The 23,510-nt window shown below is 37.0% G+C and overlaps 1 protein-coding gene across 4 annotated transcripts in view; it reads left to right on the top strand.

Moving 5' to 3' along the window:
* The window catches only part of LOC127867621 (growth factor receptor-bound protein 2-like), a 35,039-nt gene that overhangs the window by 956 nt on the left and 10,573 nt on the right, over positions 1-23,510 (top strand). For 2 of the 4 annotated variants that reach the window (XM_052408925.1, XM_052408923.1), the window contains exons 2-4: positions 5,970-6,067; positions 11,610-11,753; positions 20,796-20,961. In XM_052408925.1, the coding sequence (XP_052264885.1) occupies positions 5,970-6,067; positions 11,610-11,753; positions 20,796-20,961 (408 nt within the window). Of the gene's footprint in view, positions 1-5,969; positions 6,068-11,609; positions 11,754-12,232; positions 12,374-20,795; positions 20,962-23,510 lie in introns of all 4 variants that reach the window. The other 2 variants (XM_052408924.1, XM_052408926.1) reach the window with 2 other exon arrangements.

Below are 23,510 nucleotides of genomic sequence, written 5' to 3'. Positions count from 1 at the left end.
CAGTATCAAATAAATTTTAAGTGACTATTTATAGATTTGATGAAATATTGCCTCTGAACATTCGTCAATGCCCTGACATGTTGTGTGCTTGTTAAAACGCTCAATACACGCATGCTTTCTATGCAAATGACCAGGGACCTATATGTTTGTATAGGTCCCTGAAATGACGCGACGTTGTACATGCTGCATAATTTTCGCTCTCTTTTTAATTCAAAATTAATTGAGAAAAAGATTCGACACAAAATAAATTTGCACTGCTAATTTGAAGCAAGACTATTATAACGTTGCGGTAACATATACATTTGAAGTATGTTTCGGATTAAAAACCCGTTTACATCGACTTAGGGGAATGGGTTTCGGATTACATATTTAATTATTCCCATTTGAGATTTCAACAAATACTAACAGTTGCGTTATGAATTCAACGATAATTTGTTTAAACACTTCTATAAATGGACACGATGAAATTTACACGTACTGGAATTAAATTGTTATAGCATAATTGTAATCGGGAGTTATTAGCACAACTTACTCGCTATAAGTAATAAATTGCAGTGCTCCAGCTAGGATTTGAAAAGGGCAAGGGGGCTTTTTTGTCAAAAGGGCACCTTCGACGCGCAGTATTTTGTCAAAAGGGCACTTTCGACGTGCAGTATTTTGTGAAAGGGGCATGTACGAGTGCGCGGGTGTTTCTGGAATGCTTCCTATTGCATGTTAATTTATATGTTATAAATAATTGTATTATTCCCATTATTATTAAACCATTAAAATATAATGTCTACAATGAGGATTAAAAAGTAATTACAATGTAACAAGAGATTTATGAATAATCATATGTAAAAAAAAAAAAAAAATATATATTTTTTTTTTTTGGGGGGGGTGGAGGGGCGGAAGTTCGGGAGGGCAGGGCGCGGCGCCCTTCGATTAAGGCCTAGCTGGAGCACTGAATTGTTTACCACTTGCAATTAATTTCTCGTATTAATTATGAGTCATAGGTAACACTTGTTTACAGTAAAAAGGTGTGATGATGATGCCCGAAACCGTCTTTAATGTACTGTACTGTACTAGTTACCGGTTTTATATTACATAAGTGGTACAACTTCTTGCTAATCAAGCTGCGATAAACTCTTTTTCGTGCCCAACGTCAATCAAAAATAATGGTCGATAGTTAACCCCGCCCTCGTAAGCATTCGTGTAACCGATTGGAAGATTAACATTACAGTTTGACGACTGGAAAGTTACTTGATACATCCTTGTCAGCATTCAAATGACTGTGTAATGTGGCTTGAATAATCGATATGCGCGTCTTATCAGTGGATTATCCATTACCCCATGTGGTGTTTATGTTGATTACCTGTGAAAGTAGGTACAGAGTGCTCTTTTAAAACAGGGAATATTGATACACTGATAGATAAACCTTGATTTTTTTGACAATCTCCACTTTCTTTTACTGAAAAAATACACTGATCGGAAAATTTTAAGCGTACCAGGGACTCTGATTTCGAAATTCAAGCGCCCCGGCGAGGGATCGTTAAATGGCCTGTGGAAAACCCTTGCTGCGTCATTGATATTTGTTAGTATTTCTGGTAGTATAAGAATATTCAAACATGTTCATATTGCTTAAATAATGAATAGATTTTTATAGTTACTAAGGTTTCAGTAAGTAGGAAGTGCTTTCCAAAGGCCATTTAACGGTCCCTCGCCGGGGCTCTTGAATTTCCAAATCAGAGTCAGCGGGGGCTTGGAATTTACCAAGAAGTGTATTTTTCTGCACCAAGCCCTTCTAAAGATCAAAGCTATATCGTCTTCGCCGAATATTTTAAGAGTTTCCCAACTAAAGGCGGAGCATCGATGGATGTATTGGAAAATTGATATTGGCCAATGAGAGCGCATGCTTTGCATGAGCGACAGCACTCGTAGGCAGTCAATACCTGGCGTAAAATCCTGCAGACTATAAGTGCTTTAATTCCCATGATAAGTGTTTCATTTTGTGACAGTTTGTTTTCTAACAGACCTGTCGATCCCTACGGTGTACATGTCAACGATGAAATCTCGGCAAGTTACTTGGAAGATTATGGCAACTGGGTGTAATTCTTATGGAAATTGTGCGTTTCATGCATACTATGGTCACACCATTTATTTGACATGTAAAGCGTGTACAAAAATTATTGTTGAATTCTTTACACACCACTATAAATATTATGTTAAATTCTTAAATGAGCATATTTTAATATGTAATCCGAAACACGCTACTGTTATTATGCCCCCTTCGAAGAAGAGGGGGTATATTGCTTTGCTCATGTCGGTCTGTCGGTCGGTCCGTCCACCAGGTGGTTGTCAGACGATAACTCAAGAACGCTTGGAACTTTCAAGATCATGAAACTTCATAGGTACATTGATCATGACTGGCAGATGACCCCTATTGATTTTGAGGTCACTAGGTCAAAGGTCAAGGTCACAGGTGAAGGTCATAGTTACTGGAAATAGGCATTTTAAGGATTTAGCATGGTTCAAACAAGGGAAACAACTACTGTTTATGCACTACTATAGTAGTGGGGGACATTATGTTTTTGCCCTGTCTGTTGGTCTGTCTGTTGGTCTGTTTGCGCCAACTTTAACATTTTGCAATAACTTTTGCTATATTGAAGATAGCAACTTCATATTTGGCATTCATGTGTATCTCATGAAGCTGCACATTTTGAGTGGTGAAAGGTCAAGGTCAAGGTCATCCTTCAAGGTCATAGGTCAAATATATGTGGCCAAAATCGCTCATTTTATGAATACTTTTGCAATATTGAAGATAGGAACTTGATATTTGGCATGCATGTGTATCTCATGGAGCTGCACATTTTGAGTGGTGAAAGGTCAAGGTCATCCTTCAAGGTCATAGGTCAAATATATGTGGCCCAAATCGCTTATTTTATAAATACTTTTGCAATATTGAAGATAGCAACTTGATATTTGGCATGCATGTGCATCTCATGGAGCTGCACATTTTGAGTGGTGAAAGGTCAAGGTCAAGGTCATCATTCAAGGTCAGAGGTCAAATATATGTGGCCCAAATCGCTTATTTTATGAATACTTTTGCAATATTGAAGAAAGCAACTTGATATTTGGCATGCACGTGTATCTCATGGAGCTGCACATTTTGAGTGGTGAAAGGTCAAGGTCAAGGTCATCCTTCACAAGGTCAAGGTCATCCTACAAGGTCAAACATCATATAGGGGGACATTGTGTTTCACAAACACATCTTGTTGTTACAGCATTTGCCTCCCTTAAATTCATTTAAAATCTCATTTTACAGCAGAGATTCCAAAATATGACCTGTAAATGAGCCCCATATTTACTGCCAGTGCTAGGTTACCTTTTCCCATTTGATCATTCTTAAGTATTGTTATTGTAATGCTATGTTAGCGTTACCACCACCACCACCATTACCACCACCATGAACCATGACCACCACCATGACCACCACCACGACCACCACCATGACCACGACCACCACACCACCATCACCACCACCACGGGGGGCATGCATGTTTTACAAACAGCCCTTGTTTACTATTAGAGCCACTTAAATAAAAGCTAGCGTTAAGCAAACGGCGCTTCATGTACAGTGTGTTTCTTTGTGTCAATAAAAAGAAATAATTTGGCGACAGAAGTACTGGAAGGTTCTCTTTCGAAACACATATTTGGCAATATATACATATTACTTATTGTCTCTTAATATTTCTGCAGAGAAACATATTTTATCCATCTATCAGGGTCTTCCCCAGGCCATTTAAGCGCCCCTTGCCGGGGCGCTTGAATTTCGAAATCAGAGTCCCCGGGGCGCTTGAAATTTTCCGATCAGTGTATTCTTCAGTAAAAGAAAGTGGAGATTGTCCAAAAAAATCAAGGTTTCCCTATCAGTGTATCAATATTCCTTGTTTTAAAAGAGCACTCGGTACCTACTTTCACAAGTAATCGCCACAAACACCACATGGGGTAATGGATAATCCACTGATAAGAGAATAGCATGACGGGCGTATCGATTTTTCTAGCCACATTACACGGTCATTTAAATGCTGACAAGGATGTATCTGGTAACTTTCCAGTCGTCAAACTGTGAAGTTCATCGTCCAATCGGTTACGCAAATGCTTATGAGGGCGGGGTTAACTATCGACCATTATTTTTGTTTGACGTCGGGCATGAAGTAAGAGTTTATCGCAGCTTGATTAGCAAGAAGTTGTACCATTTGAGTAATATAAAACCGGTAATTAGTACAATACAGAACATTTAAGACGGTTTCGGGCATCATCATCACACCTTTTTACTGTAAACAAGTGTTACCTATGACTCATAATTAATACGAGAAATTAATTGCGAGTGGTAAACAATTAATTATTATAGCGAGTAAGTTGTGCAAATGACTCCCGGTTACAATTATGTGATAACAATTTATTTAATTCCAGTACATGTGTATTTCAACATGTCCATTTATAGAACTGATTCACCTCGTTTTTCTGACATTTATTCGACACGTAATGCGCTTTAACAAATTTTCGTTGAATTAATTACGCACACTTGTAAATGTTTCCTCCGATAATCGATAGTAAGAAGACTGATGATGGCAACCGGCCGTGATCCTCGTGGACAACGTGAATTTCATGCATAATTCCGTCAAAACATTTATTCAACTCGTAAAGTGTTTACACAAATTATCGTTGAATTTATAACGCAACGGTTAATATTTGTTGAAATCTCAAATGGGAATAATTAAATTTGTAATCCGAAACCCATTCCCGTAAGTCGATGTTAACGCGTTTTTAATCCGAAACACACTTCCAAATGTAAATGTTACCGCAACGTTAAATATTTTTGCTTCAAATTAGCAGTGCAAATTTATTTTGTGTCGAATCTTTTTCTCAATTAAAAAGAGCGCGAAAATTATGCAGCATGTACAACGTTGCGTCTATTGCATACAAATGGCGTGTATTGAGCGTTTTAACAACCACACAACAGGTCAGGGGATTGACGCATATTCAGAGGCAATATTTCATCCAATCTATAACTAGTCACTTAAAAAATGGCAAGGTTTGTGTTAAAGAAATAACTGAAAGCTTTTATCGTAAATATTTACCAGAAAGAGATTGATACAAACGGTATAAACTGGATTATCGGGTAATAAATAGAAACGTGAAAAATAGTAAGTATACAGTAATAGAGTCGGGTTGAAACGGATGTATTGGCGAATCGTTCGAGTCGGGATTTTATCATCTGTGCGGAAAAGTTTTAAAACAAACAATATAAAAAACAAATATTTTTTTAATGACTGGGGGATTTTTTTGAAGAGTCATAGCGCACCAAATGACATCTTTTGACGCTGTTTTTCTTTGAGTTATAACGCACCACAGAACGTGAATTGACAATTTAAATTTTAAAAAAATCAACGATGGGAGGGGACACCCGAACCCACCCCCGATCGGCCCGGGGCGCCTGAAAAAATTCCTGGGGAAGGCACTGATCTATGATGTATTATTCTTATATCACTTTTATTCATTTGTATGGTGACTTTGTTTCATGTTTCGCTTGTTTCAATTCTACTGTGCAAAGTCATTAAATCATGTTCATTGGAATTAAACTTACTTACAAAATGAAGCCACTTATGTTAACGCCAGATAAGTTCTCGCACAGCCTTGAATTAATTTTTCTACTCTTTCTTTATTGATAGACCTTTGATTGTTTACGCAGGTGTGATTTAAAATGAAAACGTATAAAAATAATTGCAACAAGTGTTTAAGCTATTAATTAAAATTGTGTATAATAAATATGTTTATTGTACGATTGTCTTGACACAGAATTTTAACTTCACGTAATGGTGTGTTTTACCTTTAAACATTATTTATAATAAGCAATACAATAAAACAGCATGAAATTTTGCTATTCTATTATATATTAATTTTTTTTTTTGTCTCGTATTTTTCAGATATTGAGTCGAGAGGATGACCAGAATTGGTACAAAGCAGAGTTCAATGGCCGGGAGGGATTTATACCAAATAACTACATAGACATGAAACCACATGAGTAAGTGAAACAAGAAGTGATATTGCATTGCAATAGCATATTGCTATTTTAAGTAGTTTCAAGTTCATTGTATTTACAAATGTTTTATTACAATCCCATATTGGCAACAGATCAGGGCTTTTTTCGCAAACACTCATAAAGAGTTAAGGTATTCAGAGCTATACTACTCACCCAAATGTCAGCCTGAGTGTCCCCATAATGCTGTTATTAGGGCTTGAATTTAACTTTTTTTCTACTTGCAAAACATTGCGAGCAGCTTTAATACCAACTCGCAAAATCAAAAGCATTCTCGCAAATTTAGCTGGAAACATAATTTAATTTTCTTTTTTCTAACTCAACGGTTAACTTTTTTTATGCCCCCCTTCGAAGAAGAGGGGGTATATTGCTTTGCTCATGTCGGTCGGTCGGTCTTTCTGTCTGTCGGTCGGTCCGTCCACCAGTTGTTTGTCAGACGATAACTCAAGAACGCTTGGGCCTAGCAGGGCCCTCACACTACTTTGGGGGAAGGGGTCTGCAGCCCTTAGGAGGGGGAATTTTCGCAGCGTTTCCCTTTTTGGGGGATTTTTTACTTACTCTCTCATTATTTCATTTGTACAGGTTTGCACTATATTCCTTGCACTTTTCATAATTTAGTATGTTTGAAAAGATTAAATTGAAATAGAATTGAGATATAATAATCATGAGACACATCTTTCAATAAAAAAAAAAAAAAAAAAAAAATTTTTTTTTTTTTTTTTTTTTTAGGGGGAATTTTTCCCCCCAAAAGGGGAAAAAAGTATACTTTTTAGGAGGGGGACTGCCGCCGAAATTCGGCGGCAGATTTGATAGATTGAGGGCCCTGTAGCCTAGGATCATGAAACTTCATAGGTTCATTGATCATGACTCGCAGATGACCCCTATTGATTTTGAGGTCACTAGGTCAAAGGTCAAGGTCACGGTGACCAGAAATAGTAAAATGGTTTTTGAATGATAACTCAAGAACGCATTCACCTAGGATCATTAAACTTCATGGGTAGATTGATCATGACTTGCAGATGACCCCTATTGATTTTGAGGTCACTAGGTCAAGGTCACGGTGACCCGAAATAGTAAAATGGTTCGAAGAAGAGGGGGTATATTGTTTTGCTAATGTTGGTCCGTATGTCCGTCCACCAGATGGTTTCCGAATGATAACTCAAGAACGCTTAGGCCTAGGATCGTGAAACTTCATAGGTACATTGATCATGACTCGCAGATGACCCCTATTGATTTTTAGGTCACTAGGTCAAAGGTCAAGGTCACAGTGACCCGAAATAGTAAAATGGTTTCCGGATGATAACTTAAGAACGCTTACGCCTAGGATCATGAAACTTCATTGGTACATTGATCATGACTCGCAGATGACCCCTATTGATTTTGAGGTCACTAGGTCAAGGTCACGGTGACCCGAAATAGTAAAATGGTTCGAAGAAGAGGGGGTATATTGTTTTGCTAATGTTGGTCCGTATGTCCGTCCACCAGATGGTTTCCGAATGATAACTCAAGAACGCTTAGGCCTAGGATCGTGAAACTTCATAGGTACATTGATCATGACTCGCAGATGACCCCTATTGATTTTTAGGTCACTAGGTCAAAGGTCAAGGTCACAGTGACCCGAAATAGTAAAATGGTTTCCGGATGATAACTTAAGAACGCTTACGCCTAGGATCATGAAACTTCATTGGTACATTGATCATGACTCGCAGATGACCCCTATTGATTTTGAGGTCACTAGGTCAAAGGTCAAAGTCACGGTGACCCGAAATAGTAAAGTGGTTTCCGGATGATAACTCAAGAACGCTTATGCCTAGGATCATGAAACTACATAGGTACATTGATCATGACTTGCAGATGACCCTTATTGATTTTGAGGTCACTAGGTCAAAGGTCAAGGTCACGGTGACCCGAAACAGTTAAATGGTTTCCGGATGATAACTCAAGAACGCTTATGCCTAGGATCATGAAACTTCATAGGTACATTGATCATGACTGGATGATGACCCCTATTGATTTTGAGGTCACTAGGTCAAAGGTCAAGGTCACAGTGACTCGAAACAGTAAAATGGTTTCTTGATGATAACACAAGAACGCTTAGTCTAGGATCATGAAACTAACTAGGTACATTGATCATGTCTGGCAGATGACCCGTATTGATTTTCAGGTCACTAGGTCAAAGGTCACGGTGACTCAACTTATAAAAATGGTTTCCGGATGATAACTCAAGAACGCTTACGCCTAGGATCATGAAACTTCATAGGTACATTGATCATGACTCGCAGATGACCGCTGTTGACTTTCAGGTCATTAGGTCAAAGGTCAAGGTCACGGTGACTTGGGCACAGTAAAATGGTTTCTGGATGATAACTCAAGAATGCTTACGCCTAGGATCATGAAACTTCATAGGTACATTGTTTATGACTGGCAGATGACCCCTGTTGATTTTCAGGTCACTAGGTCAAAGGTCAAAGTGAATCGACACAGTAAAATTGTTTCCGGATGATGTCTCAAGAATACTCATAGGCCTGGGATCATCAAACTTTATAGGTATATTGATCATGACTGGCAGATGACCCCTATTGATTTTCAGGTCACAAGGTCAAAGGTCAAGGTCACAGTGACAAAAACAATATTCACAAAATGGCTGCCACTACAACTGACAGCCCATATGGGGGGCATGCATGTTTTACAATCAACCCTTGTTGTACAAGGAAATGTGTTCACATAAATGTGCAACATCACCATAACACAGTTTCTACTACAGGTATTAAATTTAAAAAAAAGTCGAGTGGACTTTTAGGAAGCTTTTGTTATTGTGTGAAATATGAACATGATATGATGGTTTATTGTGAATAATGGTATTCATAGTAATTCAGGGCTATAGATAACTTTTGGGGTATGTTGGGTAATTCACCCCCTGTTTTTGACAACAATTGGGTTTTTGTAAATTCAATAGTTTTAGCAAATATTGTCACCCCTGCTTGAGCTTAATTGTGTTTTTCACCCCCGGTTTTTAGCTCACCTGAGCACAACGTGCTCATGGTGAGCTTTTGTGATCATTTTTGTCCGTCGTGTGTTGTGCGGCGTCAACATTTGCCTTGTTAACTCTCTAGAGGCCACATTTATTGTCCAATCTTTATGAAATTTGGTCAGAAGATTGGTTTCAATGATATCTTGGATGAGTTCAAAAATGGTTATGTTTGCTTGGAAAACATGGCTGCCAAGGGGCCGGGCATTTTCCTTTTAAGGCTATATATGGCTATAGTAAAATCTTGTTAACACTCTAGAGGCCACATTTATTGTCTGATCTTAATAAAACTTGGTCAGAAGATTCATCCCAATAATATCTTGGACGAGTTCGAAAATGGTTCCTTTAAAAACATGGCCACCAGGGTGCGGGGCATTTTTTCCTTATATGGCTATAGTAAAACCTTGTTAACACTCTAAAGGACAAATTTATTTTCCGATCTTCATTAAACTTGCTCAGAAGATTTGTCCCACTGATATCTTGGATGAGATAAAAAATTGTAACCTTTGCTTGAAAAACATGACTGCCAAGGGGCGGGGCATTTTTCCTTATATGGCTATAGTAAAATCTTGTTAACACTCTAGAGGCCACATTTATTGTCCAATCTTCATGAAACTTGGTCAGAAGATTCATCCCGATAATATCTTGGATGAGTTCGAAAATGATGCCAGTTGGTTAAAAAACATGGCCGCCAGGGGGCGGGGCATTTTTCCTTATATGGCTATTGTAAAACCTTGTTAACACTCTAGAGGCCACATTTATTTTCCGATCTTCGTGAAACTTGGTCAGAAGATTTGTCCCAAAAATATCTTGTTATTTTAGGTGAGCGACTTTGTGCCTTTCAGGCCCTCTTGTTTAACTCAGTTGGGTAATTCAGGGAATGACATATATTATATAATACAAACCTACTATGGTTACTATATTATATTTACAAATGGAATTCAAAAAGGTACCTGTACATAACAACAAAGAATTAATGAATTTCTGATCAAAGTTCATTCATTTTTGCGTTGAATAAGACAGAGTTCGGGAAAATCGCTGCACAATTAATGAAGTAATGGCTGATCAAAGTGATGCACCCCGTTTTCAGGTCATTTTGAGTTGAATACCTTGAAAATGAAAATAGAAATCGGACGGGTCTACGAATACTTACAATAATATCCCAAAGATTGATAAACGCTGGAAAGTCTGCCTTATTTTCTTCATAGGACGGCATATAAACTATGGGATACATTTTTGTACTGAAAATAACCAGTCTAAAAAAACGCCCGGTGTTCGTAAGAATTGTGTTTCGTGATGCAAGGTTTTTTACAGGAATTACGTTATTACTTTTGAATTTGGGTTTTTGTACGCTTTATTTTTATTCTAATTACTTTATTATGCCCCCCATCAAAGAAGAGGGGGTATATTGTTTTGCACATGTCGTCTGTCCGTCCACCAGATGGTTTCCGGATGAAAACTCAAGAATGCTTAGGCCTAGGATCATGAAACTTCATAGATATATTGATCATGACTCGCAGATGACCCCTATTGATTTTGAGGAAACAAGGTCAAGGTCACGGTGACCCGAAATAGTAAAATGGTTTCCGGATGATAACTCAAGAATGCTTATGCCAAGTATCATGAAATATCATAGGTACATTGATCATGACTCGGAGATGACCCCTAATGATTTTGAGGTCACTAGGTCAAAGGTCAAGGTCACGGTGACTCAACTTAGACAAATGGTTTCCTGATGATAACTCAAGAACACTTACACCTAAGATCATGAAACTTCATAGGTACATTGATCATGACTCGCAGATGACCCCTATTGACTTTCAGGTCACTACATGTGTAGGTCAAAGGTCAAGGTCACGGTGACTTGACACAGTAAAATGGTTTCCGGATGATCACTCAAGAAAGCTTACGCCTAGGATCATGAAACTTCATAGGTACATTGATCATGACTCGCAGATGACCTCTATTGATTTTCAGGTCACTAGGTCAAAGGTCAAGGTCACAGTGTCAAAAAACGTATTCACACAATGGCTGCCACTACAACTGACAGCCCATATGGGGGGCATGCATGTTTTACAAACAGCCCTTGTTTATTATTTTAATTGCGTAATAAAGCCAATACGCTTGTTATCTATAGCCCTGGTAATTATTTGATACCAAAAAATCGGAACCAAAAATGTATTCTTTATTTATTATCAGTTGGCATTATTTTTCTATTATGCAAATAATTCCTATGTTTTGTTTATAGGATTCTTCAATTAATGCATCCAGTGTCGAATGCTGTTTGAAGATGAACCTTAAAATTCGAATTGATAAATTTTACGAAATTGTATTGCCACACTTATAGAATTCCCAAAACTGTGAATAGTGTTAAGAAGTCATAAATACCACATTCTTGCAAGGAATTTATATCTTCAGTTGTATGAATGTTTCTTCTCACTATTACTGCATGGCGTCCTTTACTCTTGTGACTCATTTAAAGCAAACTGTATTTTTTAGCTGGTTTGTTGGAAGAATGAAAAGAAATGATGCAGAGGCAATGTTATTACAAAAAAGTGCCAATGGGCAATTTTTACATCCGGACGGAGCATTTCTAGTTCGACATAGTGAAAGCGCGCCTGGTGATTTTTCAATGTCCGTCAAGTAAGTCCGGTGTAGTTGGTGGTGTGGCTGCCCAAAATGTGTTGTTCCCACTAGCCTAGGATATCTAACCCCGTTTCTAGTGGGAATCAATGAGGTTGCACCTTTGGTGTCTTTAAATCAGAAATAAGACGTTGCTATTACTTTTGTAACTATGATATTACAAACATTTGTTCTAAGATGAACACCAGTCTATGCAATTACCTTGAAAGCTGAAGAAAACCATTGAGTAAATTAACGGAAAAAGAATTCCCGGAATATTGATCCTTGGAGCTAGATGGTTATAAAACAATAAATTTATAAAATGCTACATGTAATGTTATTGTAAGTTATTCTGCCTGATTGTGTTTCAATTGATTTGTGTACATGCACATGAATGTTGGCATGTCTGATGTGAACACTCCAAAGTTGCAATCTCATTCGATCTTACATTTTAGTATTCTGTAACTTGCACAATCCTTACACAAGTATCGTACATTTAGGTGGTTTAAAGGCAATATCAAACGCCAAGAAGCCGAGAGTATTCTTTTGGAAAGGTCGGGTGCGAATTTCATGCACCCAGATGGGGCCTTCCTAGTTAGGGGCTGCGAGTCCCAACCAGGCGAATTTTCCCTTTCGGTCAAGTAAGTTACTATAAGTTCACTGCATTATTTTCTTACAGCATCTCAGTAGAAAGCGTCTTTTTTAATGTGGCTGCATAAATCGTTTGTTGGTTACGGAGCATATAATTCTAGTCACTTTGCTTTTTTATGCCAGACATCTGAATGCTTTCTTACATTTTATGTTAGAATATTCACTCCTAATGCATACATGTTTAAAACTAAATCTGCCTTCAGTGTAATTTCAGTGTAATGTTCGACTCCAAAACCTTTAAAAATGGCATGATTTCTTTAGGCATTTATTGTTTAAACCAGTTTACTTGGTGATAAGCTATTTATGTAATTACTTGTTAAAGAACTCTTTCTTGTTCATTTGTTTTAAATGTTATAAATTGTTCAAGAACTCATATCTGATCAAAAGTGTTCTATGTTAATTTTGGAAAGAACTACTACATTTTAAATTATAAAAAAAACAGCGTATTTCCCCTGCTGTCACTACATGTACCTTGAAAATTTATGATATCAAACTTTGTGTCAATTTATATTATTGACAAATTAGACTGCCTGTAGAGGTTGAACTAGTAAAATATAAGATGAAAGTTAAGATACAATGTATGCTTACTAGCCTTACTGTTGTGGGGCCTGGTCTGAGCAGGCAATCTGTCCTTAGTTCCAGCCCGATACCTTCCTTTGTACTTGTAAGACATTTTCTATGGTTCAACATGAATACACACGTTGGCTGTGATTAGAAGTATAAATGTTTCTCTCCCACAGCCTTGAATGTATGTTTCCACTCTTCTTTTCCAAAAGAATAATCTCTGCATGCATGCTTGTAGTGATGAAAGTAAGATAGCTTTTATGGTCTGCTTTTGAAAATTCTTTGTGAAACTGTACATGAAGATGTGAAATGGTTGGGCTGCAAGAATTCTTAAGCATTATAACGTAGAAATGTAAGGTTGTTATATTTATGCTCCCCTTCGAAGAAGAGGGGGTATATTGTTTTGCACATGTCGGTCGGTCCGTCGGTCAGTCCACCAGATGGTTTCCGGATGATAACTCAAGAATTCTAAGGCCTAAGATCATGAAACTTCATAGATACATTGATCATGACTGGCAGATGACCCCTATTAATTTTCAGGTCACTAGGTCAAATGTCAAGGTCACAGTGACAAAAAAATGTATTCACACAATAGCTGCCACTACAACTGACAGCCCATATGGGGGGCATGCATGTTTTACAAACAGCCCTTGTTTGATATTTTAATTTATTAGAGTTTAATTCATGGTAATTATACTAATTTCTATGTAGTGTATATGGCATAGCTAACATACATTTTTAGCTCGGCTGTTTTCTGAGAAAACCCGAGGAATTGTAATAGCCAGCTCGCCATCAGCCGTCTGCCAGCGTCGTGCTAAAACTTTGACATTTTGCTCTAAAATCAAAGTGCTTCCACCTACAACTTTGAAACTTCATATGTAAATGCATCTTGATGAGTTCTACATGCCACACCCATTTTTGGGTCACACTGTCAAAGGTCAAGGTCACTGTGACTTCTAAAAAAAACAAAACATTAATGACAAGCTTTCATTTATTAAAAAAAGCAGCCGCAGCCGAGTGCTGGCACCCGTTATGCGGTGCTCTTGTTCTATTAAGGCATTTAATGGTATATTAAAGAAGTGAAGTTGTGCTTATTTAATATGTGTAAATGCCTTTAAGGGCCTCTTTAATGAAAAAGCACTGTTTTTTGTTTAAAGAATTATCGTTTGATTATCTGAAACATAACACAGTACACAAGCATCTAGTGAGACAATTTTTTATTAGTTTTTTTTTTTGTGTGGCAAAATATTTTGTTTCTAAGAACCCAGTCCTTAAATACCAGTTGATACTTAGGCTTTCTTACCTTATTAATAAGATGTGCTCTTTAAAGAAATCAAGAAGTTGTAATGTGTTAAAACATACTATTCAATGTAATCTATTAGTAATTCACATTTCATACATGTTAAGCATTTCCCACAGTTACATGTAGGTTTACATGTAAATCAAACTTGGGAAAGAAATACTCGATAGCACCTTATTTTTTTTATGTCTGTTTCCCTGTTTTCTAATGAAATTCTGTGAAATTGGTTAAATTGGTTAATAATTGATACAGGATCAGCCCTGAGTGCATGTTTTATGATTTTTGTAACAAAAAATACATTTCAATAACATGGGACTTTACGTCCTTGAATCTATGATGCAGTATGTTTCCAACACATAACTTCAAAAGAAATTTCTGACTATGTACATGTATTGTGCAGCCTGTATTGGAGTATGTGCATGCATGTCTGCATGAATGACATATTGTTCAACCAGGAAGTACACTCTTATAAACTTCTGTAGTTGCTTAATTTGTGAAGTAGACTTGATGTTTATATTTGTAGCTAACAACAAATGTATTTAAAAGAATACACCCAGTATGAGATAAGAGGGTAGTTGGCTCACCTGGCATCAGAAAAACTTAAATGCAACTGTTTAGAGCAGCTTTTGAAAAGTTTCTGTTACGGTTTTAGAAATCGGCTAAGGTATCATAAGAACAAAAAATTGTTCTGAGCAAGATTAATGATAATTGGGCAAACAATATGTCTTTTAGAATGTTCATAATGTCTCACTTTAGCCATTCAATGAAAATTGCCTTGCGCCAGGCGTTTTGTTTTTCTTCAAAAGACCAAAACCTTTTTTTGGTAGAGATGCCATTAAAACTTACCAAGTTTCATGAAGATTTGCTTAGCATGTGGCCTCTGGAGTGTTCACAAGGGTTGGTTGGGGTTAGAGGTAAAATGAACATCAATCCTTCCTACTTTCGATAAGAATTTTGACGCCAGTCAATTTTAATTTACTGGTTCTAATTAAAGGTGTTTGAAAATAATATCTTTGGAAGTAATCTTGCTGCTTTATACAGGGGTGTGATTTTTCCGCGGATCGGGTTGTCCCGGGGGTCACTTCTGAGATTCGCGTAAATTCGTTTAAAAAATGTGGGAGTGGGGCTATACCAATGATTCCGCGGACGTATTTCATAAGCGGCCCGAAATATCTGCGGCCTGCGAAATCTCTCTGCATTTTACACTGGTAGGTTCTGCCTAAGCATTGTTAAAACGAAAGATATAATTGGCTGTCGTTTCCCATTCTTCCAATTAACATCGTTTTCTTAAAATGCGTTTGGTATTTTTAAGCTGATTTGTTTGCAAATGGCGCCGTTGTGAAGCGAAAATTAAGATTATTGAAATGACAAATAGCAATCGAATAAACGACTGACATCACCTAGTTTGATAGGAATAATGAAATGTGTTTGTCAACGAAATAGACTACATTTTAGATACAAGCATCACATATTTTGTTAAGGAATGTGCTCAGTGAATTTGTGTTACGGAAGCCAGTGTTTGCAAATTGGAGTTCAGTCTACTCGCGAAGTAAAACAATTAAGAAGAGTATTGTTCGAACATGGAAATAGACAAACATGATTTGATTTATATGTTAGTGGATCTGTGTATAATCAGATTCATATGCATATTCTGCTTTATTATGTTTGTCATGCTGTTCAGTTAACTGAAATAGCATTGAACGGAGTGAAGATGTGAAATGCAAGATATTGAAAGGTAAACAAATTAAATATATTTATTTAACTCAGTTTAATATACATGTATCATTAACACAAGAAGAACACTCAAGTGTGTTTGTTTATATTTAGTCTATATTTAGTCCATTAACTGTAATTCAATACATTGAAAAACTGCTGCTATTGATCACAATAAATACTGTTTACTTTGCATCCTCAGTATGTTAAATGTGAAGTTTAATAGGTTTTTAGCCGGATTTTTTTCGAAAAAATCTCGGCTTATAGATTGATGTTGTCGGGCGGGCGGGGGGGCGGGCGGGCAGGCGGGGTGGCGGCATGCTCGAAAATGTTAAAGTTCTTATTTCATGGTATAACTTTGGTATGCTTGGACCTAGAGTCTTCAAACTTGACATGAAGGTTGGCCAGGATTAACAGATGACCACTGGTCATTTCAAGGTCATTCATTTGAAGGTCAAGGTCACTGTGACCTTCAATATAAAAAATGTTAAAGTTGTTATAACTTTGGTATGCTTGGACCTAGAGTCTTGAAACTTGACATGAAGGTTGGCCATAACTAGTTAGTAACCACTGGTCATTTCAAGGTCATTCATTTGAAGGTCAAGGTCACTGTGACCTTGAATGTAAAAATGTTAAAGTTCTTATTTCATGGTATAACTTTGGTATGCTTGGACCTAGAGTCTTCAAACTTGACATGAAGGTTGGCCAGGATTAACAGATGACCACTGGTCATTTCAAGGTCATTCATTTGAAGGTGAAGGTCACTGTGACCTTCAATATAAAAATGTTAAAGTTGTTATAACTTTGGTATGCTTGGACCTAGAGTCTTGAAACTTGACATGAAGGTTGGCCAGAACTAGTAAGTAACCACTGGACATTTCAAGGTCATTCATTTGAAGGTCAAGGTCACTGTGACCTTGAATGTAAAAATGTTAAAGTTGTTATAACTTTGGTATGCTTGGACCTAGAGTCTTGAAACTTGACATGAAGGTTGGCCAGAACTAGTAAGTAACCACTGGACATTTCAAGGTCATTCATTTGAAGGTCAAGGTCACTGTGACCTTGAATGTAAAAATGTTAAAGTTCTTATTTCATGTTATAACTTTGGTATGCTTGTACCTAGAGTCTTCAAACTTGAAATAAAGATTGGCCAGTACTAGAAGATGACCACTGGTCATTTCAATGTCATTCATTTGAAGGTCAAGGTCACTGTGACCTTAAATGTTAAAATGTTAAAATTGTTATAACTTTGGTATGCTTGGACATAGAGTCTTCAAACTTGACATGAAGGTTTGCAAGCACACTTAGATGACCACTGGTCATTTCAAGGTCATTCATTCTAAGGTCAAGGTCACTGTGACCTTGAATGTAAAAATGTTAAAGTTCTTATAACTTTGGTAGGTAAAAATGTTAAAGTTCTTATTCCATGTTATAACTTTGGTATGCTTGTACCTAGAGTCTTCAAACTTGACATAAAGGTTGGCCAGTACTAGAAGATCACCACTGCTCATTTCAATGTCATTCATTTGAAGGTCAAGGTCACTGTGACCTTCAATGTTAAAATGTTAAAATTGTTATAACTTTGGTATGCTTGGACATAGAGTCTTCAAACTTGACATGAAGGTTTGCAAGCACACTTAGATGACCACTGGTCATTTCAAGGTCATTCATTCTAAGGTCAAGGTCACTGTGACCTTGAATGTAAAAATGTTAAAGTTCTTATAACTTTGGTAGGTAAAAATGTTAAAGTTCTTATTCCATGTTATAACTTTGGTATGCTTGTACCTAGAGTCTTCAAACTTGACATAAAGGTTGGCCAGTACTAGAAGATCACCACTGCTCATTTCAATGTCATTCATTTGAAGGTCAAGGTCACTGTGACCTTCAATGTTAAAATGTTAAAATTGTTATAACTTTGGTATGCTTGGACCTAGAATCTCAAACTTGACGTAAAGGTTTGCAAGCACACTTAGATGACCACTGGTCATTTCAAGGTCATTCATTTCAATGTCATTCATTTGAAGGTCAAGGTCACTGTGAACTTAAATGTTAAAATGTTAAAATTGTTGTAACTTTGGTATGCTTGGACCTAGAATCTCAAACTTGACGTAAAGGTTTGCAAGCACACTTAGATGACCACTGGTCATTTCAAGGTCATTCATTTGAAGGTCGAGGTCACTGTGACCTTGGATGTAAATATGTTAAAGTTGTTAATACTTTGGTATGCTTAGACCTAGAGTCTTCAAACTTGATATGAAGGTTGGCCAGAACTAGTAGATGACTAGTAGTATTTCCTAATTGTCAATTCAAGTTCATATTTGTGACCTTAAATGTTATTGTTGTTCATGTATATGCATGCATTCAAAACATAACACAAGGTTTGCTCATGCCTTGAAAAGTACTTACATTTCATTTTGACCTTTGAACAATATTTCAGTAATTTAAGTATTGCATTGACAAAAACACGAAAGGTACTTTCCTGTCATTTAAATCAAAAATCCGGCTTCAATGCGGTCATCTCCGACCGCGGAACTCTTGTTAAAAAGATATATTGTTATGAAGTTCAAGAAGTTGTTTATTTTAATGTCTGTTTTAAGGTTTGTCATTGCGTTATGCGCGCCATTCGCGTAGTCAAAATCAGTCGACAGAATTTTCCTCCCCTCTGACTTTGCCTCAATCACACCCCTGTTTATATGAATGAAGATACCACTCAAACTCCTATTTCATTTGTGTGTGTGTCTTGCACTTGTGCTTTTTCTGGTTAATTGTGTTATTAGCTTGGCTGTTTTTGGAGAAAACCTGAGGTATTGTCATATCCAGATTGTAGTGTCGTCTTCCGTCCGCGCCGTGCTAAAACCTTTACATTTTGCTTCCACCTACAACTTTGAAACTTCATGTGTACGGGTAGATGCACCTTAATGAGTTCTACAGCCACACCCATTTTTGGCTCACTAGGTCAAAGGTCAAGGTCACTGTGACCTCTAAAAAAAAAAATCTGTCAAGCTTTCATTTATTCAAAACTGCACCCGCAGCTGAGCGTTGGCACCCGTTATGCGGTTCTCTTGTTTTATCTACAGTTGTCATACACACATGTATTGTCTTGGTTAATAGTTTACTAAAATTGTTGAGTTATATACATGTTTGCGAACATATATTGGATTAAAGAAACTAGGAAGATTTATGAAAAGTAATGAATAGACTTTTCCTGAAATGTGCTTAATTTAGGGAAATAAACTTGGTCTAAACAACTCACCTATTATATCCACCATGTTAGTTTCCTTTAAAAAAAAGAATGATTGGGTTTGTGATTTTGAAAGTATTTTTAATTGGTTAGCTAAGTACCAGCAGATCAGTGGGTTTTTCCCAAAAGCTAGCTTTGGCAATGATGCATGTGCCATTGTTCATCCATATTAAAGGTTTTTAAAATTCAAAGTAAATGAGCCCAAAGTCTGTCATCTATATTTATGGAGGGTTTTTTTTACCCCTGGTACGGTGGCATATAGCAGTCGGACAGTCCGTCCGGCATTCTGTTTTCCAGAGTTTTTTACGCAACACTTTCAAATATTGAGCTGATTTTTGGTATGTGAGTCAACCTACATGACCTACAAATGAAATGTGAGTTTTTTTTCCGGTCCAATGATTTTTGGTGAAGTTGTGGGCCTTGGGCTTAACATTTTTATGCCCCCGGATTGAATGATCGGGGGTATATTGGTTTTGGCCTGTCTGTCATTCTGTCCCAAAACTTGAACCTTGGTCATAACTTTTGCATTATTGAAGATAGCAACTTGAAATTTGGCATGCATGTGTATCTCATGGAGCTGCACATTTTGAGTGGTGAAAGGTCAAGGTCATCCTTCAAGGTCAAAGGTCAAATATATGGCTTCAAAGCGGCGCATTAGGGGGCATTGTGTTTCTGACAAACACATCTTTTGTTCTATAAAAAAGCTGATGTGCAGTTCAAAGCGCAGTAGGGGGCATTGTGTTTCACAAGCATAGGTCTTGTTCATTGTTAAATTTTGGTGTACTAAACATATCTATTAGTATATAATAAATTGTAAATGAAATACATATGAGCCGTGCTCTATGAAATGGGGCTTAATGACTGTACATCAAGTGTTATCCCTCATTAACCTATGCACCCCGACAGGCTAATCATGGGTGACTCTTTCCGCATAGACTGGATTTTCATTAGAAAAGACTTTCTTTCCACAGAAACTTCATACAAGGGGAAAGTGCCGTTCCTGATTAGTCTCTGTGGACTGCATAGGCTAATCTGTGACGATACTTTATGCACATGCATTAAGCCCCTTTTAGTCAGAACGCTGTTAATTTATTAATAGAAGACATTGATTTTACTTTTAATCACTTAATAATTAAATTTGTATGTTTTCCGCAACTTTGCAGGTCAATTTCAGACTGAAAGTCAATATATCTTTTGGGCATTCGGCACTAATAGTGACAGTACACCTTTTGTGTATAATCATAAATACTGGTTTTGAAATAAAAACATCTGCGTAATATTAGTAATAAGTGGCATTTATGTTGCACTCAATCGCCATTTCATGCAAAAATTGGTCTCATGCCATATGCTGCAAGCATAGATCCAGACCGGCCTCCGCAATCAGGCAGTCTGGTGAGGAGCTATGCTTTGCTCTATAAAGGTGTGCAAGGTCTTATTGTCTCGTAAGCAGACAGGGTAGCTTCTTACCAGACAGGGCAGATGTATAGGCTGGGCAGCTGCACAGTCTGGGCTGGAGCTATCCTGGCACATAGGCATGAGACTCTTCGTTTGCATAAGGCCGGTCATATATTTACATATCCCTGTTGTATTTTAGATTTCAAGATGGAGTCCAACATTTCAAAATCTTACGGGACGGCGCAGGCAAATACTTTTTATGGGTAGTAAAATTCAACTCTATAAATGAATTGATAGAATACCATCGGAGGGCTTCAGTAAACAGAGGACAGACCATCACATTGAAGGACATGAAATCACAAAAAGTAAGTTTCATTTTTTATGTAAAAAAGGGATCTTTAGACTGTTTCAAGTCTGCAGCCTGTTTAAGTGTGAAAATTAAAAGATTTTGATGTTGTTAGCTCAAATTCATCAAACAGTTTATAATTGGAATTTGGTAAAAAAAAGTGCATCTAACTTTTGAATTTGTAAAACTTTCAAAAAAAAAAGTAATATATTTTGATTTCACACTTAAACAATTCTTTTAATATGTGTGTGTATTTTGTTTTATCAGATAGGTTATTTAGGTACTCTCAAGTAAATGTGTGTACATATTGTAGACATGTTTGATTCTTTTTTACTTAATATACAGCTTATGGATTCATAAAATATCTGCAGTTAAAATATAAGATGTCTGCAATTATTTATTTGTACATGTTTGATCTTATCTGTACCAAAACAGCCAAATTAAATTTGACATACACTGACATTGCTCATCTTTCAAAGTGCAGCCTTTATGTTCTTCTGTGCTCCAAATTTATATACTGAGAAATCAAGATACATGTACTTAGAGACTTTATTTTAATATTTACGTCTCTTCTTTGGTTGTATTAATTGTGATGTGTTTGACAGATATTTGGTATTACAATAAGTCCGTTACTTGAATACATGAAATGATTATTAGTATAGATGTTGTGACCATCCAGTAGAAGGTCCTTGCAGTTCTTAAATACATTTTGCATGTGGTACATGGTGCCCACTAGATTTGTTACCCCCTGTTCACACATAGACGCCGCTTCTACTACAATCAAAGTGTGCCCGAAAACGTGGCCGAACGTGACAAATTGCAGGAGAAACGTAGTGGAGTCTTCACAAGCGCAGTATGATCGCGGTAGAGTCTTAATGATCGGAGAGCTGTACGCTCTCGCCACGCTTATTTTGAACATGCTCAAAACAAGCGTAGCGGGAACGTGGCCAACAAGAATCGTTGTAAATTCGTAAAAAGAGCGTAGTAGAAGCGTTGTAATAATACAGGCAGCGCGGAAGTATCGTAGAGAGATCTTTATGATCGTAGTATGAGCGCAGTAAAAGCTCTGCGTAGTGGCATAGTATGATCTTGAATGTTGCAGCAGTAAACGCAGAAATTGTTGACGTAGGGGCATCGTAGAACCAGGGTTCGCACAGGGCTTGAAAAGTGCTTGAAAATGAGTCCTAGGCTTGAAAAGCACTTGAACAAAGGTTGGCCTTGAAAAAGTGCTTGAAAAGTGCTTATTTCATGTAAAAAAGCCTTGAAAATGTTTATTTCTGCTCAAAATTACTTTTATCATCGCTTTAATTATTAACTTAAATCGTTCTTAAGGGAAATATTCTGAAAATTTATCATAAATTCCTTCACGCAAAAGTTGAGTACGAAATATAAGCTCGTACACTATTGAGTACGAAATGTTATGTGTACACGTCACAGATTATGTGTACTACGTCAGAGGTTCTTCGTTGTGATCAATTTTCGCGAGTGAAATCGCAGCGATGGGGAAGTGTCGTTTCAAACCAGGGTGGTTAACTGAATATTCCTGGGTACTGAAAACATGACATTCGAAAAGCACATTGTCGAGAATGTATGAAGACCATTGATGTCAGGGGGGATGGGGGAAAGCGCTTTGAAAAGCCAAAAGAAAGGGGAAACCCACACAGAAAACATGAAATTGAGAATCAATGTGTTTGTTTGTAATAACTTTAAAAAGTAAATACATATGTGAGACTCATTGGGTTAAGGATGGATATTAAAACATGTATTTGTATGTAATTAAATAACATGTATGAGTTAATATGGAATAAGTTTAATGAGTTTGAGCAATTAAATGACATTTACTGTGTTAATCTGGTTTGAAAATGCATTTTTTTTAAAGGAAACTAACGTACTGTTCTTGGCCTTGAAAATGAAAATTTGGCCTTAAAAAGTCCTTGAAAAGTGCTTTAATTTAGGTTTGGGATTTCTGTTTGAACCATGTAGAACGGTCGAAATGAAGACCATAATTTGCCAAATTGCTCGATTTAGTCTCCGATCGGCCTCGATCCATTTTTTCAGATCGTGGCTTGATCGGGATAATCGTCGTAAAGTCGCAGCAGTAAACGCAGAAATTGTTGACGTAGGGGCATCGTAGAACGGTCGAAATGAAGACCATAATTTGCCAAATTGCTCGATTTAGACTCCGATCGGCCTCAATCCATTTTTTCAGATCGTGGCTTGATCGGGAAAATCGTCGTAAAGTCGCAGCTATGTGTGAACAGGGGGTTAGAAATAGATATTTGTCCCTTTGTCATTTTGCTGACATTAATATTGACATTAATAACTTGATATCCATTCACCTGTGGACAATAAAAATCCTTTATATTTCTGTGACTGATTCTGTTTCTTGTTGTGTTATGTACTAAAATATTAGATTTACATGTAACAATGTTTGTAAAGAGAAGTATGATTGTGAAGTAGGCATGGCAGTAACTTCGACTTAACATTATTTGTGTATTTCTATGAAGAACTCGTAGTTTAAAATGGGCTGTTGACGAAAGTTTATAAAAAGGATTTTGCAAACTATAT

This window comes from Dreissena polymorpha, chromosome 2, assembly GCF_020536995.1.
Source record: "Dreissena polymorpha isolate Duluth1 chromosome 2, UMN_Dpol_1.0, whole genome shotgun sequence".
In the NCBI taxonomy this organism is placed as follows: Eukaryota; Metazoa; Mollusca; class Bivalvia; order Myida; family Dreissenidae; genus Dreissena; species Dreissena polymorpha.
Note: the sequence above shows the minus strand (reverse complement) of the source record. Positions and strands in the feature narration are given on the sequence as shown.